This window comes from Pyxicephalus adspersus, chromosome 1 (assembly GCF_032062135.1).
Source record: "Pyxicephalus adspersus chromosome 1, UCB_Pads_2.0, whole genome shotgun sequence".
In the NCBI taxonomy this organism is placed as follows: domain Eukaryota; kingdom Metazoa; phylum Chordata; class Amphibia; order Anura; family Pyxicephalidae; genus Pyxicephalus; species Pyxicephalus adspersus.
In genome coordinates, this window is record NC_092858.1 from 66,896,666 (window position 1) to 66,915,030 (window position 18,365).

General features: G+C 38.6%; 2 protein-coding genes across 3 annotated transcripts in view; both read left to right on the forward strand.

Moving 5' to 3' along the window:
- SLC9A7 (solute carrier family 9 member A7) overlaps window positions 1–5,989 on the forward strand; it is a 47,478-nt gene extending 41,489 nt beyond the window's left edge. For both annotated transcript variants that reach the window (XM_072412747.1, XM_072412755.1), the window contains 3 exons: window positions 934–1,016; window positions 1,924–2,029; window positions 2,521–5,989. In XM_072412747.1, the coding sequence (XP_072268848.1) occupies window positions 934–1,016; window positions 1,924–2,029; window positions 2,521–2,766 (435 nt within the window). In that variant the 3' untranslated portion in view covers window positions 2,767–5,989. The remainder of the gene's footprint in view (window positions 1–933; window positions 1,017–1,923; window positions 2,030–2,520) is intronic.
- A 6,678-nt stretch (window positions 5,990–12,667) lies between these two features.
- CHST7 (carbohydrate sulfotransferase 7) lies at window positions 12,668–18,057 on the forward strand. The gene has a single exon (XM_072412770.1). It carries the CDS (start codon window positions 12,756–12,758, stop codon window positions 14,046–14,048), a length of 1,293 nt encoding a protein of 430 aa, XP_072268871.1. The 5' UTR covers window positions 12,668–12,755; the 3' UTR covers window positions 14,049–18,057.
- The last annotated feature ends 308 nt before the right edge of the window (window positions 18,058–18,365 follow it).

Sequence of the window (18,365 nt, forward strand, 5' to 3'; positions counted from 1 at the left end):
GAACCACTTTAGTAAGGGCTGTTTCAGTGGAATAGGCAGCTCGAAAGCCAGACTGGAGAGGGTCAAGGAGAGAGTTGGTGCTCAGGTAATCGGTGAGTCTTTTGTAGACAAGGCGCTCAAGAAGTTTGGAAACATAAGAAAGAGGGGAGATAGGACGGTAGCTAGAAGGTATGGAGGAGTCCAGTGAGGGTTTCTTCTGAATAGTGAGAATAATCGCATGTTTGGAAGTGCATGTTGTGTTTCATGGGTTAACCCTTTTCTGTGGTATTTTACAGTATTTGCCAATTGATACCATACTAACTAGTTGAAGCCCCTAACTTAAGTTTGTTTGGCATAGTTTATGTTAAAGTATATCTAAAGTTGAAACTGTCTTTGTTTTTGTCTGCCTGTTTGAATAGAGGGGGTTAGAGCCCATATCAGGTTTATTTTGTCTTCTCAAAGTGTCCTGGTGCCCACTGTCACCTAAGTAAATGGAAATGTAAAACACTGGGGGGATTATTTTTACATTTAGAAACCTTTCCTTTCATTTGGATCTATAGGTCAAAAGGTGAAGTTGAAGGTAAATCTCAGTAATAGGGCACAGATTACAAAAAGAATACCTGATAGAGGTTTAAACCATGTTTAATACCTTGTCCAAAATGAGGAATATTATTTGGTTTTAGATACTTAAAAAAAGTATGATTGACTGTACAACCTTTGAAAACATTAATGTGGAATGGATTGTGGTCTTACTTTTTTCAATAGTATTATTTGTGCCAGTTTTCATAGTGGTCTCTTACAAAAATTACAAAATCATGGGCGCATCATGAAAAAATGTAGCAGTTGGTTTGATCATTTAGGAACTTTTTTAATGTCTGTTGCCACTTTTTTATATTTATCTATTTTTATTTTATATTATTTATCTTTATTAATACTTGTTTTTGGTGAATGTAGGATGCTGTCGAATCTGGTGGAGAGAGTCGCACGAAACAAGAGAGTGCATGGGTGTTTCGGCTCTGGTATACTTTTGATCACAAGTATCTTTTCGTGACTTATGTCAATAAAGTTTAAACTGACAGGCGATGTCCCTTCGGAATAAAGTATACTTATCTGCCTGATTGCTTCCTTTACTAAAAAAAAAAAAAATCACTGAGCTGCACAGCCCCACATATAATCTTGGGATGTGCCAGGTATCCGGACATCTCTCAGGGATGTTTGAACTGAATGAACTCCCAGGCTCATATATGGGAGTTAGAAAATCCTGACTTGGCCAATCAAGATGGTTGAAAATCAGAACCAGAAAGAGGAGGAAAAATAACATTTTTTTATTTTATTTATTTTAGAGTTTAGTTATGCTTTAAGTATCTTTTAAACATTGGCAGTTTGGTGTACTTTCTCATAAAATTTTCCTTGCTTATCCTTTAGGCAATGATAATTTGCAACCATTGTAATTTCATGCCTCTCCTATCTCCTTCTTAACCATACATTTCTTCTTTGCTTTTTATCCATACCTTTTAGCTTTTACTCTTTCCTCCTTGTTTTCATATTGATTTAGCTGCTTTTCTCTTCCTCCTCTCTGCTTGTAAACCCCTTTATCGTCTGCCTTCATCCTTGACTTTATTCTCCACCATCCCTTCTAGCCATCAGAAAGGAAAGAGTACAATGTGTTTTGAAGGAGCTAAAAGCCACAGATTTTGCTGAAAACAGGCCCTTGAAGCTGTGTCTGGCAGGCAATTGTGTGAGAAAACTGAGAGATAAAGAAACAATTAAAGCTTTTACAGGTTTAAAAAAACATATATCTTTGTATTATAGTTGTAGATTTACTGGTAAACCCTCCTATAGAAGAAAATACAGAATACAGTTTCTTGTTTCCTGGAATTGCTCTTTACATACATGTACTTGAATTGTGTACAATACCTCAGTTTTCCTTAATCTCTTAAAAAGTTATTTGAAGCCAATGCTGACACACAGTGGTCCACCATTAACTACAACTCTGCCCAGCTGGTGTGGTTTGATTGCCCGATGTTTCACAAGCCCACAAGTATATAATGTAAGTATATTGAACAATTTTACATTTTGTTGTTTTGTTATCCAATCTTTTTCTAATATTTATACATTTAGTATTCTCTTATCTTTGTATACTCATTTTGAATGTAATTTTTTACTTTATATTAGTTGGTATACCTTTGTCAAAGTGTGGATCTCTTCCACCTTTATTTTTGCCTTTACCAATCAAACCCATTGACTGAACCAGTTAATGAACCACTTGCCTATTTTAATACATATTTATGTCACCTTAGAATTTACTTGAGCCTCAATAAGTCCTAAGTAAAGTGTGAGCCCATTTGTGCTTCAATTGGACCTATTCCAGATTGGTGTCCATGCAGATTTGTGTACACATCCATGAATGTTAGTGATTCTATACAGTAACCTGAATACTGTAAAACATTCTGTCTTCCTACTACCTGAAGATGCTGTACATCATTATTTATTTAAATTAGTAGAAAATAACTAATGTTTGTGTCTGTGCTTTCACGATAGAATACAGAGCAGCTGAGAGAAGACGATGCAGATTTCATTCTTAATGATGGTGACCTTACACTGACTTATGGAGACACCACCATCACAGCCAATGGCTCTTCAGGCTCCCACACAGCCACCACAAGCTTAGATGGCAGAAGAACAAAAAGCAGTTCAGAAGAAGCACTGGAACGTGAACTTGGAGGAGACTATGAAATTACCAACAGAGGAACAAGACTAGTGTTTCCTCTTGAAGAAAATGCATGACCCAGTGAGCAGATGACAATGGAGGAAATATGAATGACCAAGTATGGTACCGAAGCATCTCAGGCCCCAGTGTGGTGATGAGTTGGGTGAAGTTCACACACTAGAAACATACCCATTCTTGTGGTACTGAAAGTGAAAATTTCAAATCTGACTTTCTTTTTCTTATCAAATGTGACAACTGCAATTTTTTTTAGGTATGGCGCACAAATTGCACACATAACTTTGTTGCGGCCGTTTCCTTGCTTGTTCCTGAGTGTCCCATTGAACCGATAACCCAAATTTTGTTATCATATATGGAACAATGAGGGAAATTTGACTGTGTTACCCTCTGCTGTTGATGCAACTTTTATTTGTAGCAAGGAGCAACCTCTTTTGGAAAGTGCCTGCTGTTTAAAGAGCAAGTGATGATGTTATACCATCCGGAGGAAGTGTTAATTCATTTTTTAACATTCCTGTAAAGTAAAATATTTAGATACTAAAATGCATGACAAGGACAATTTACTTATGAAATAAGTTTTTATGTTTTTTTTTTTTAGGTTAATGTATGTTCAGTGAGTAAGCATGGCTGATAAATGTGAAGTTGTGGTTAACTAATAATATAATATTAGACTTTCATGTTTATGTCTTATGCTGTAAAACATACAATGTACATTTATGTGTTTAGTGTTACTCCTTTGTAACAGCACCAATTCCCTCCAGCCAAGACTTAGATACTACAAAGCCTGTTTATTGACCTCTCAGGCATATTAAACTATGTTATTTTACCAAAAGGGAAACATTTTCAACCAGTTTTATGCTTACTGTGCTGTGTGTGGGGAAGTTTATACATTTTTAAATTTACATGAAAATCATCTGTAATGTATTCAAAGTCTGTAATGGTTTTTAAGCAATGTTCAGATCTTTAAGGTAGAAATGGACATTTTAAATGTACCTGAACTCAGGATGTCCCTTTTAAAAGGCAGATATGTTTATGTTCCCCTTTGTGAACATACCTTTTCTTTGCCTCTTAGTAGTCCAAATCATCGGATAACCTTATTTTCAGTTTTTAAATTCTCATTGGGTCACCAGACAGCCGTCTGCCCCCTTCGTTCCTGTGTGATTACCAGTCACTCCTGTTCAGAGCCGGCAATCAGAAAAATGTAAATGTAATAACTAACAATAGGTTTCCTGCACGAACTGTCAGCTTTTGCAGATCTTGCAAGCAGTATAAGATTACATTTATATTTGTTTACCTTCAGGCATTTGCCTGGAAAATTTGATAATATTTTGTTCTGACTAGGAATAATTTATATTTTACTTATTTACACAAGGAGGGCAAGGGGCACTATGAGAGCTGTCTCCTATGAGAGACAGACATCCAGACTTCAGACACTTGCTTAAAATGCACTAACGTAGGCAAAGTTTGTTCCAACCAAATGTGTTTTATGACTAGATAAAAATTAGAAAATAAACAATGTGGAACACTTTATAATTTACTGCTGAATATGCAGTACATTTTTGTGATTGTGCTGCTTTTTATGCATTAAACTACATTTCTCTATTTATTTGTATGGAGTTCTACACAATGCAATACTTGATGTATGCATGTGCTTTTTACACTCAATTTGGGTGTTTTCAAAAACACAACTGTACATTTTGAAATGTAGGACTTTTAATTCCATATATACCAAGATCTGCTTTTGATGCATACATTTGAAGTAGGGTATTGGTAATAATGGTAAAAACATTTTCTTTAGAATACTATCTGAAAATTAATAAGTACCGCATCAAGGTTGGTGTGCAGGCTAGTAAGGAAATACTTCGATCAAAAATGATAAGTGTATTGTTTTACAAAAAGGGAGAACCTTAACATACAGATTTATATAGGGTTACCATATTCTACAGTGCAATCTTCAACAAAAACTAACAGCCACCATGTCATTTCTGCCACTAAATGAGCTTACAATGTTCTGCAGATGTACACATACTGTACATACTTGGACTGATTATGGTGAAAGCAGATTTAGTGAAAACAATAAAAACACAGTGGGACCTACATTCTCCATTCAGAAAGTGATTGAAGGGTAAACAAAAAAAATTCTCTATGTATCAGTTTAGGGGCCTGTGTTCATGGTTCATACAAGTTGATGGGATACAAAACCAGATAATGTAGGTCAGCTGCAGCAAATGCAATTATTTCATATTTCAATGTATTCCTTAAAGTAACCAATGCTTTATTTGGTTTTCAAAACAATATTTAAAAAAAGGAAATCTAGATTCCTAGAAAATACAAAGTTCTGGAACCCTTGTTGCATACATATAAAGTTTCTTTCTATTTGTGTTGCACAATGTATGAGATATGTTCAGCTGGCTGAACACGGCTCATTTTATATTTACGCAGTGTTTTAGATAGCTCTATGCGTCTTAAAAAAATGTAAGTTTGTTACAATTCAGACCATTATTCAAGCTGTGGGCACACTAATGTTTCTCAGCGATGAACAAAACTGATACACAAAATAGACGCAAACAGACCCAGTATCTGTATACATTCTAATAATGAATGCAAAAACCTCAAACAATGTGTACATTAATATGTTAAGTACACTCTTTCATTAATAGCTGGTGGTATTAACAACTATGTATATTTAGTAAGCAATAATCCCTAAGTACATTTGTGTTCTAAATGTGTCATGCTTTAATATTTTCCCAGATTCAGCATTTCTGATGTAATATGCACTTTATTGTATATATGTTGGGGCTAGTATTAACAGAATTTACCAACCTGGCTGAATAAATTGCTGAAATGCTAAGATTTTTCTCTGTGTATTTTACCTGGCCTGTCTGTATTGATTGTCTATACAAGAAAGGTACAAACAATATCAGTTACCCTTCAAATCACAAGTAACAGTACTACCATTTATTAAACATAATGTGGATATCATAATAAAATGATAAACAAAATTACATTGATCTTGTTATAAATAATGCCTTAACTGTAAGTTGCATGGTTTGTCGCCATCATTATTTGTGTTTTCTGCAGTTTGTTACGATGTGGTATGCATACACCATGTAATATTTCCACCTATTCTATATCGATCAAGTAAAAATCCCTGGTTGTGTTTTCTGGGCATTCACTGTAAAGAGAAAAAAGCTATCCATAAACCAGTGGATCTGAATGTTATATGACCGGTTTAAACCACAGATGTAGTGAACCAGCTAAATAAAAAAATCATTGCTCCTTGGAGTGGATGTGAATATTTATTTCTCTTACTGACATGATTCCTTTTAGCCATTTGTCTATAGCAGCCTTTCTTGACCTTTGTGGGGGACAAAAGGGAACCCTTGAAAAAACTTTCAGGTCTTCAATGAACCCCTGCTACAGTTACTATAGCCACAGCTCACAGTATATTATAGCGGTGGTTAGTGGGAACGATGCCACATACATGGCTGGCCAGTGAGAAGAAACTCACCCCTACAGCTAGCCAATCATTGTCACTTAAACTAACCTGAGAGACACATTTCTCAATGTTTAAGGAACCCCTAGCAACCTCCGTAGGAACCTTAGTTGAGAAACAATGGTCCATAGTGTCTCTCCATACCAATGGTGTGTAATATTGTGTACTGTAGAGTTTTATGTTTCTTCTGCAAACAAACTAAACTATCAAATTGTTTGCAATCCTTTTTAGAATGTGCCCGGAGGTGTCCTTAAAGTAAAGGCTGTCTAATTGCTCTGCCTGACTAAAACATAAAAGAGATATATGAAATATTATCAGTATATAGGAATATGAAGCAATCCTGTAAAAATATTGACAGATTTACATTACCTGTATAACGGGTTGGCAAACTTTTTTGACTACTAGGCCATTTCAGGAGGTCAGGAAGGCACACTAGGCCAGAAGAAACAAGGTGTCCACAGAAAGGTTTTTCCAACCGTGACTGCAAGCGAGCAGCCTCAGTCGTCCGCAGTGTAGTTTCTGTACGTGTGCGCATGCTTGGCATCGAAATGCCCCTGAGATTCGACCATTTGAAAGTGCTGTTGGTGTCGTTGCACACTAAACATAGGGCTTTGTTGCTGCGTTGGACAAAGAATAATTTATCAGTCCATTCGGGTTGAAGACACGACATTTGAGGTCAACCTTGCAGAGACTGGTAGCTGCACGTTGCTTCTGGCATAGTAATTGGGGTTACAGTGCGGGAACTCGATGATATCGCAGGAACTCACGATAATGCAACAATTCAATTAGGCCGGATCCAACAATAAATAACTAGGGGGGCGTTAGGCTGGACTGGAATACTGGCTAGGCCTTATCCGGCCTAAAGGCCTGAGTTTGCCAACCTCTGCTGTATAGGATGATTACAATAAATATACAAAATAGATTCTCCATAAGCAGCCTTTTGGCAAGTTTGGTAGATGTAGCAAAATGATAATTTCTCCAAAAGGATTTTATGTAGTGACAGAATTATGTAAGCATTTAACATAGCTATGTGATCGGGATATATTCCGTAAACAGTATATATATTATAGTATATAAATAATAAAAGCTACATTTTTGTAAGGCTCGGTTCTGTATTGATAAAGTGATGTGGTACATTAGGCCCTCGGAGATGTATTTTCTTAGTATGTAGATAAGATATGAAATTGTGGCCTAACGTCTACTTTTTACATTTTGTGGATAATTTAGGTTAGCATTGCACACAATCTATTTTCAAGTAGGAATACTATCTTTAAAGTGTCATATTTAGGATGAATTTATATATTGAATATTTACATTTCTTTGATTTCTTTTGCATTGATTTTGAATGGTAACCAAAAAATATGATTGTTGTTAAGAATATTTGCTATTTTTTGGTTGCTACATTTACAAGTAGTACAAGTATTTGTGCCATTAATGGAGCATCATGTTGGGAAAAAAAGAGTCACTTGGTAGCAATCGGAAGATTGGTGTTGATGGATGCTCCCAAGGCTTGTACAACCATTTCACCATTTGCTGGATATTACACAGGTAAGGGCTCCCTTGGTGGAATGTCCATAAACTTGCCATCAGACTGAAGGAGTTTTTTCAGAAAAACACTAATTTATGACAATTTCTCCAAAAAGTACTGTTTGATTTATATTGTGGACATTAAAGACTCTCTTTAAAAAACAGGGAATTTGACATTCCCCCAAACCTATCCTTTGTGGGATAGGTCCATGTGTTTCAATAACAGTAACTAAATGTTTGAGGGAATGTCAGATTGCTTGTTTTATAAATAGAGCCCTAGCTGTACAAAGAACTAAGAGAGCTACTAGCAGACAGTTTCCATAAAAATGGGTGTAGTTTACAGTGGATTCAGTAAAGGCCAAGTATATTTCTTGTCTCATTGTCTCCGAGTTTGACCAAAGACTCTGTACAACTCAGCACAATATATATGTTTATGTTGTATTTTTATCAGACATTAGCAGCTTGTCTGCCTCACTGGACCTCGGTTACCGCTTCAACATGAAAACCCTGCTATAGCAGCTATTCTAATGATGAGACCAGCAGCCGTTTTAATGACTCTCTGAGCTCTGCCGGAAAGATGGCATTCCAGTTGTACACAGTTTGGTAGCAAAACAGGACAGCTTTCTTGAAAATTACAATTCTGTGGGTATACTTAGGAGTGAAAACTCCATTAGGCTAAGGCTAGCAATAACCATTACCTTTTCCATTTCAGCACCATGTACAGTGCATTTATTATTATACCTTGTATTGTAATGTTTCTGACACCAAATAGTCCAGCAATTCTGAGATTCAATAATGTAATTATACAGGTGTAAAGTAACTATTAAGCCAGTGGCTCGTAGACTGTACATTTTGTTAAATTAAGTAATTACCCACTATTGTAAATGATCCAATATTGGACAAGACATTGGGCAGACAAGCTTGATTTTTAGATAAATGTATTCTCTAGTTCAGCAAATAAGAGCTTCAGTCTCACAGATACTTGGATCAGAATTCAATGCCAGCTCTGACTTTATTATGAGCTTATGATCACAGACTGCTTATGCCAGCGTAAAAAACACACACACACCTCCCACACCCAAACTAATTTATATTGGAATATTTTTTTTTATACATTAATGGCTCTATTCGCTGAATAGCATTTGTCATGCAAGCCCGCTTTTCCTATTCTACATAAAGATAAAGCTGTTTTGAGACAAGCTACTTTGTGCCTTAGGAAAATGCTTGTTTATGGTCACTGATGGTATCGGTGAGAGATTTGTGGCTTTCTCTTCCACCATTGCCTATACTTTTAGGCATTAATTAGGCTTTTCCAATCGATGTTCCTTCAAAAAAAGTAAGCCCTTTTATCATCATACTTCAGTGTTAAAGGTTTGTACAGAGGTAATCTAATTCTTGATTCATATCTTTACAAAATTGAGCTTGATTTAATTGTAGCTACTTGGGTTGATGATATTTTTGGCTGTAAGACCTTGCAGGTGGTGGTATAACTCTTACTGTCAGGTTATACTTCACCCTGTATTCTAGTTGGTATTTTTCTGCCCTCCATTTTAGGACTGCTTGTGGGAGTCCCACTGGTATGTGATCTTCAATAAATGTATCTCTCAATGAACAAAAGGGAACACAATTTTTGTACTTACAGTAACATTTTTTTCACAGTTCAATGAGAGACATTGCTACCATCTAATTATTTGGTTGGTTGTCTTATCTATAGGTATTTCTATCAAGAATAATATTTTTAATAATAATTTAATAAGTCACATTCTTTACACCTGTAATAGTAATTGTCTGTTATATATACTTACACATAACCTAAACATAAACTGCTTTGATCTAGCAAATGCTGAAATTCCCCTACATATGCTATAGTCTCCTAAACTCTTAAAAGTGCTTATTCAATTACATGCCAACACATAACTTTGTGCAACTACAAGGGGTATTCACCATAATTTATTATCTGATTGCTCAATGTCTTTGCCTTAGTAATGGTATGTAAGTGGTGATATTCCCGTGCATCTGTAAAATATATATAGAACAATGGAATAAGCTAATACATGTTACTCTGAACACTTAATTTTTTAATAAGTGAGAGAATAGTTGAAAAATGTGTTTAAATGATGTAATCGACTGGTTTTACCTTATGCTTCGGGATGGTCAGGCAAATTTTCACGAAAATCATTTTGCCTCTAAAATCTGAATTTTGCTAAAATGACGCAAAACTGCACCTAGAAACTTCGTTTTTCAACCAATTTAGTGTTCAAAGTGTCACTGAAAAGCATATTAAACATGTACAGCTGTCACAGCTTAGAAGATCTGAGAGACTGGCTGTACGTGAGGTTATCTGACCGTCTCTTTGCTTTCACTTGTTTCAGTGTTGTTGTTGGTAATGACCACACCTCTGATCTCAGCTGCAGCTTGTTATCATTACTATTCCTCTATTTAGCCTGGCCTTTCACTTCAGGCCATGTGGTTGATAGTCTCTGCTTGGAGGTGGAAGAGCTGGTGTGGTGGCCGTCCTGAGGTCCTGCTCATCAATTTTCTATTGAAGATAAGTTTTACTGCTCTTTGTATTCTGTTGTTACCCTTTGCTCGTTGTTACTAGACCTCAGGGAGGTGCTGGTTCGTTCACCTGGGAAGGAACCAGTAGTCTCATACCCTGTCACTACTCCTAGGGCTTTTCAGGTGTCCTAGGGTCTAGGTTCCAGTGTATGAATCCTCCCACCTTCAGGGTCCGTTCATACTGACAGGAGTTAGAGCTAGATTTAGGGTTTCTGTAGGTGGTGACCATTTCCCTCTCCCTAGCTTGGTGGTCTAGTCCCTTGTCATTATCTTCCTGTTTCATTCTGGTGTCCCTCCCCTTACACTGTGACAACAGCACTCCAGCTGCACACTGTGGGTTTGTGGCTGTTGTCTCACATAGGTCAGAAAACGCCATTATTGCACAGACTTCTCATTTTCCTAAACGAGTTTCTTTTTTTTTTTTTTTTTTTAAACTTTCTTTACAGTTTTCTTGCATTTTTTTCTGTATTTACCACAGATTACAGTGAGAAAGAGCTGCACACCACAGAGTCTACAATCATAATCCTAATATTGTTTTTTCAGAGTTATAGTTAAAATAGTATAGAGATATACACCACAGAGCGTGGAAATGTTATTCTGAGATTCTCTATTCCCACGATTCAAACATTGGTCACATGCCCCACTGTTCAATGCGCTCACTTCTCTGCAAACACTCACCATAGTAAGATAAGAATAAAGATGAACAGTTGAAGAAAAAGACTTCAGGAAGTTTATAGCTCCTTGTGAGCAAGAAGGAATTTTACTGCAGAAGAGACAGGTAAAGCATACTTATTTGCCTGATTACTATCTTGTTAAAAAAAAAATGCTGAGCTGTGGATGCCTGGGCAGCTTAGCGTATGATGCTGGGATATGCAGTGTATATGCTGCGCATGCAAGTTAGGTCATCCTGGCTCAGGCAATCATGATAGCTGAAGATCGGGAACAGAGGAAGATGGTGACACCTGTAATGAAATGGTGACAGGTAAGTGTATTTATGGAATTGCAAACTGGTAAGTAAGGTTATTTTATTGCAGAAGTGTAAAAATATATGAGTGAAATGGTCAGTTTCAGTCATCACTATTTGTGGTGCTGCAAATCAAAATTAGGGGAAAATTTTGTAGGTTAAACCCATGAAACTGAAAATCATACTGAAATCTTGCCCATTTAGCACAGGGTCTTTCAAAAACTCACCCAAACCCCTCACCTTTTATATACTCTCTCCTCCCACTTCTGTCCTTACCATTGGTCAAATGATATGCACTGCTTTTGGATCTAGTGGAACATGTGACCTATCATGAAATAGAAATTTGATCCTAAGGACATTCTAAAAATGAATAAAATTCCAGGAATGAACAGTCATACCAAGCTTTAAGCTTGTTTTATATAATAACATCTCCAGCTGCACTATGCATAAAAATGACTATAAAATAATATTAAAGCAAACACATCACCCATGCTGTTTATATCTTGCATGCTTTTAAGATATTATAGCATTATGTAGGTGATAGATCAGGTATGTTTTGCGGTTAAATTTTAGTTGTTCCAATTTTTTTTTTAGATTGCCTCCTAAATTTATGGACCTCCCTACCTAAAGCAATGTCCTGAAATGACTGAGCAGGCAGCAGAAATGTTGTTACAGAACAACTTGAGTCACAGAGAAAGCAGTGATGTGGAATTATATTACAAGGGACACCTGTAGCAGTTCGGAAGGTCTGGTTATTAGAATACAGGATGTTAGAGAATTTGGCCTTGCAGGGACTTGTCTGATTACTACTCCAATGTACCAGACCAGCAGAGTGACATCAAATCGAAACAGAGAAAGAGAAAACGGCATGGCTTCCATATCTGCTGAGGCTAAGGGGACATAAATCTACTGGTAGGGATCTAAGGGATTTACTGGTAGGATCAACAGGTAATAAAAGGAAAGCCTGAGCTTGTCATTGCAATGATTTAGGTTGGTGACAGGTTCTCTTTTATTCTTCAGTTATCATCTGCAAACTTTAATATTTTTATTATGAATAATCTGTATTATTATAGCACCAACATATTAAGCAGTGCTGTACAATAAATAGGGGTGGCAAATAATTGAGGGATACAATAACATAGGGGGAGGGGAGGACCCTGGCCAGAAGAGCTTACAATCTAAAAGATGATATTTCTAGTTTACACTATGCCTGCCTCCATTGTGACACCCCAGCAGGTTTCCCCTCCTAAGATACATGAGGAGCTGTGTGTGCAGCCATTCCTCCCTTCCCAGTAAATCCAGATTACAGTTGAGCTGTGCCCTGGAGTTAATGAGGAGATGCTCAGCCTCCTCCCCCCCTCCCGCCATGTCTGCAGGGAATACAGTGCATGACATAAACACAGCGCTAAGCCCCGCCCCCTGGGCGTGTCCTAAGGAAGCGGCCGAGGGAAGACAACACATGACATACCTGCGGGCACCACGCTACGGCCAGTGTGAGCGCTATCATGAAGAAGAGGCGGCCCCGCAGGCTGTGGCTGCTGTTGCTGCTCTATGCCGCCTTCATGTTGTTGCTGCTCTCTGTCATCTTACATGATGGCTGGTGGTCTAGCAGAAGAAGCCGGGCGGAGTATGAGAATGGCTGGGCACCTCGCCGGCTCTGCCCGTCACTGGACACCTCTATGTGGGAGGATGAGGCCGGAGCGGAGGTGGAGGAGGGTGCAGGGGGCTCCCCCCAGCCCAGGACACACATATATCTGCATGCTACCTGGCGGAGCGGCTCGTCGTTCCTCGGGGAGCTCTTCAACCAGCACTCTGGTGTCTTCTACCTGTACGAGCCAGCCTGGCACATGTGGCAATCCCTGTACCCGGGGGACGCGGAGAGCCTGCAGGGGGCGCTGCGAGACTTGCTCCGCTCATTGTTCCGCTGTGATTTCTCCGCGCTGCGGCTCTATGCGGGGGATAACATGACCACCGCGGGACTTTTCGGATGGAAGAATAACAAAGTGATCTGCAGCGCCCCCATGTGTTCCGCAGGTGCCGGCTCCGCGTCTACCGCTGGAGGTCCCCGGGACAGGGTGGGTCTGATCGAGCCTGCAGACTGCGAGAAGCGTTGTCCTGCCCGGCCCCTGCGGGACCTGGAGAAGGAATGCCGGCGGTACCCGGTGGTGGTGATTAAAGACGTGCGGCTGATGGAGATGTCGGCCCTACTGCCCCTGCTTCGGGATCCAGGGCTCAACCTGAAGATAGTGCAGCTTTTCCGGGACCCCAGAGCCATGCAGAACTCCCGGCTTCGCTCTAAGCGCTCCCTGCTGCGGGAAAGCCTGCAGGTCCTGCGGAGCCGGCTGAGGGGAGGGGATCCGGCCAGCAGAGCCCAACAACAGCAGCAGCTGCACCGCGGTGGCACGGACTTCCTGCTTAGCGGCTCCCTGGAGATAATCTGCCAGGGCTGGCTGAGGGATCTATTCCTTATAAGAGGGCATAGCCCAACCTGGCTCCGCCAGCGCTACCTAAAGCTTCGTTATGAGGACTTGGTACTCTCACCTATAAAAGAACTTGGTCGACTTCTGCGCTTCACTGGGCTGCCATCCATGCCAGAGCTGGAGGACTTTGTAATGAATATGACCAGGGGCCCCAGCTACTCGTCAGATAGACCTTTCCTGGTATCTGCCCGCAATGCCAAGGAGGCTGTGAATGCCTGGAGGGAGAGGCTGAGCAGAGAACAGGTCCGCAGGGTGGAGGAGGCCTGTGGGGAGGCCATGCAGATCCTTTCCTATAGAGCGGAGGCTGATGATGACTGACCCATCAGAACAGGAATACAGCACTCATGGGGTCTCCATATAACTAATTATCCATAAATATGGGGCCTATAAAAAGCTGCTGCCAATGGGGCTACTCTACTTCAGACCTTCATGTCTACAGATCATTCCTTGGAGAAGACTTGACACAAGTCAGAATGTTGGCAAAGTTCTAGCAAAGGAATATGTAATGGGAGAAATTGTTAACTTTAAGGCTACAGGACCCTGGGGTGAGGTTGTGTGTGTGTGTGGGGGGGGTATAAGCATCAAAAGTATTACAAGTATTGATTACCTGTACTGAACATTCAGGAGTGTTGCAGCTATTTTTATTCTTTATGGACCCGTCATTTAAATTACATTTAAGAGGATAAAAAGACATGATTTTCGTTTATTTGAATTTTTCTATGGTTAGAAAAGTAACTGAAAGTTTAAAAATGTTACCATATTTAAGACAAAAGTGTTATCTAGGACTGAGTTGGTACCAGGTCATGCGAACAGTGTTAAGGCATTGGTCATGTGATCTCTGGAGAATGTGAATCATTGAAAGTGGGCTAAAAAGAATGGCATGACTTTATTTTATTAAATATTTACCCTTCAATGATTGAAAAAGTAAATTAAAGCTTGAAAATTTTATTATAATTAGGAAAAATTGTTATCTAGGTTTGAGTTGGTGCCAGGTCATGTGAACAGCGCTAAGACATTGGTCATGTGATCTCTGGAGGGTCCTGGGGACCCCAGTAGCTCTTCTTGAACAGTATTTTTTCCTTAATGTAGAGACTGATGGCACTGGTCTGCTGATCTGGAGTGAGCATTTCTTTAATATTGTTAACATTTTCCGAACTTTGCCATGGCCCAGAAATGTTAATAAATTTTAAATGAGTTACAGTCCCCTAATTCTTGCAGGATTCCCACATCTTTTTATATTTTTAGTAATTTGGGGTTAAGGAGTGTAACTGCTAAAGACTCCCCAGAGAATGACAAGTATTTCAAATCAGCAGTAAAAGTGCTTCCTGAAGCCACTTCAGGGTCACTGGGCCATGTCCATGCTTAGGTAAAGATGTGCGCTTTGAGCTCCAGTTCACTGAATTCAGCCTCTTTCTATTTTGGAATTGATTAGTAGGATGCACTGCAGAAACCCATCGATATTTATTGTAGTACACTAAAGTCGCATTGTTTCTAATAGGTTCCTGCATTTCCCCATGATCACTGTTTTATTGAATTAGCTCCCAATGTCATATATAGGCAGGCTTTAGAACAAGAATAGTTTGGTAGTCATGACCTTAGAAAGTTGTCAGAATATAGCTGCAAATTTTCTGTAGAAATGCTAATATTTCATTGTTATATTTATAAAGAGCCCTGCATTTTTTCTGCAAGGCTAAATCTGACACCATGTCCATTACATTTAGCTTGCACATCATGTGAGTTGTACAGTCATATCTGTTTTTTTTGGAATATTGTTTGTATTTGTAATGTGTTACAATGATGTGCAGTGTTTGTGGTTCACAGCAGGAGCCAAAATACTTTTTTCTTTTCTAAAGTGTATTGCAGCAGGCTGCAATGCATTATAACAAGTTGTATTTTATTTTGAGACATTAAATGCAACATGAACATTTTCTCCAAGCACACACTAGTGCAGAACAACTGGCATGAGGTCCCCAAGACCAGAGAAGATAAACTATATTGGGAGAACCTGGGTTTGCTGGATCACCCAGGTTCTCCCATTAACAGTCTATCTTTTCCAGTACTGTTGTACACAGGTGTGATTTTTAGCATTTAGTTTCATATTACAAGTACTGTATTTTTATGACAAATGTTACATTGATCAAATTGTAATAACTTGTAATATTCAGAGCCTATAATGTGGTTTGCATATTTAGTACAATGCAACAGATTAATACCAGGCCTCACATCTATAGAAGCTATGTCACTCCAACACCTTACTCCTTAAATAGGAAAACAAAGGGTTCACTATACATAGACATAAATCTGATTGCTCTGGTTTACTGTTGTGCACACCAGCTTTGATCTTTTCTCTGTCTTATTGAATTCACTGCATTATATGCATATACCAATACACACACACCATGGGGAGTGGAGTAATTGCAGCATAACCGTCACTGGTATAGGCATTTATTTTATTTATTTATAGCATTAATAGCAGTGACATCCTATCCCTAGCCATTATCAGGTATCTGAAAAATAAATGAAATTGCTTTTTTTGGTTTGCTTTGGTTTTTGTGCTAGTTTAAACATGTACAGTTCAATTGCTCTCTTTCTTCCAGATAGTAATTATTGTGCAAATAACATTGGACAATTGCCTGTGTTTTAAACAGAAATTATTTATTTTATTGTGGTCTCTCTGCGTAAAGCAATGTTTTGCTGAAGACAATCACAGAACATATATTTCCTCTTATTTGTCATTCTTGCTTGGTCTGAATACAGTGCTTACAACACATTTGTTTGACAAGTGCAGTGCTGTCTCTATGTGTGTAGCTCTGTATTAAGGTTCTGTACAGGCAGTGGGTGTCTTGAGAACTGCTGGTAATTTGAACTCACCTATACAGGTAGTCCCCGGGTTAAGGACATCCAACATACAGACTCCTAGATACGAATGGGCTGCTCACTCTTGTGCAAGATGGAGGCTGGAGGGGCGGTTTGCATGTTTTGCGTGAGAAATCTCCTGCTAAACACAACTGAGGTTGTGGGTGATCTTCGGGACTGAGCTCTTTCTGCAGTCTCTTGTAACTATTTAATGACCAAGACAAACTCTGCAGTTGTTTCTTTTTGCATATCAAAGCTTGATCCAGACGTTAATGAATTTCTAGGCTCTATTAGGTTTTTTTTTGCTTTGTTTGTGAACTCACAGTGAGGATTTTATACAGTAACTGACACCATGCTGCTTAACAATATGTTGAGCCAAACATCTGTGCTAATTGCATTTATTAAAATAATGAACCTGTTCTGACTTACATACAAATTCAGCTTAAGAACAAACCTACAGTCGCTATCTCGTATGTAACCCGGGGACTACCTATACTGCAGGAAAGTATGCATAGCTGGTGCCTGAATATGTTTGCATGTGAGGTCCTGGCTTGTAGAGCTCCCTAGCATCCTAAGGCCATGTTCACTCTGGTTTTCAAGCTGTGTAGTAGCTCTAGGAAAATTGCAGCATGGTCCAGTGTTTCTTGTTGAAACTTTTAAAAATGTATAGGGCAATGTGGCTTTGACCCAGGGCAAATCAATATGTAGACTTCTCAAGCAAAGCAAAGTCGTAGCATCTATGAAGATTGACTAATTGTTTTGGATGTAGCTCCCTGAATCAGAGAAGACTAGGCCTAAAGTCCAGGGAGCTCTAATATGAAGTAGGATGACTGTGGGAAATTGTGCTCCTTTTTTTAGAAACACAATATTGTTTAGAAGCAGCCACAATGATGTGATAGTAGCAACAGAACTATGTATCTCCAGCTATTGTATGTTTCAAATTTTGTTTGAGCGTTTTTACTGTTACCCAGGTCTTCATCGGAGAGAATTACCCTCACTTCCTGTCCCTTTGACAGCAGTTAACCAGCCAAGAAGTGGGAACTCTTCAAAAGGAACAAAGACAAGATTTCTTGAGCAGAGTGAGGATTATTTCTGTCTATGTCCTGATTTTCCCTGACATCCTGTCTGGTAAAACAAGTAGGATTGGAAATCCGTGTAAATCTCTTTCACAAAGATGCAGATAGCAGTAAAAAACAGTTTTGACTCTTCCCCACTGCATTGAAAAAAAAAGTTTTTAGCTTGACTCAGAAACCATAGATTTAAGAATGCTTAGTACAAAAAAGATCAAAGTTAGGTTACTGTGACAGAACGAAAGAACATTTAGCAGTATTCATCTTTAGTATTGTTTTCCTGTGATATGCCAAGGTTTTCTTTAAAATGTTGATGTTTCTTAGAACTGTAAATTTTGTATGTTTGTAAATGTTTATAAATCACAGTATTACTATTACAGTAAAAGTGGCTTCTTTATTGATCACAGTGTATTTTCTTTATTTTTTGTTTGTGAAAGTAATAATAGTGCACATTTTGTGTGGTGTGGAGATAGCAGAGGTGGCTGGTGTGTGACAGTAATGGAACCTTCTTCTATTAACAATGATTTAGTGGTTGGAAAGATAACCTATACAAAAGATCATTTCACAGGATTTCCTGTTCAACAAAACAGGAGATGGTTTTAAAAGGGAAATTGTAAAGTTTGTTAAATCAGGGTTAGGTTCAGAATGTATGTTAGCAAGATGGCCTTATCAAGTTATTTCTTATTATATATATATATATATATAACAT

Bases quoted from the DNA above. Each gene is read 5' to 3' on its own strand.
- CHST7 (XM_072412770.1), top strand. From the start codon at position 12,756: ATGAAGAAGAGGCGGCCCCGCAGGCTGTGGCTGCTGTTGCTGCTCTAT.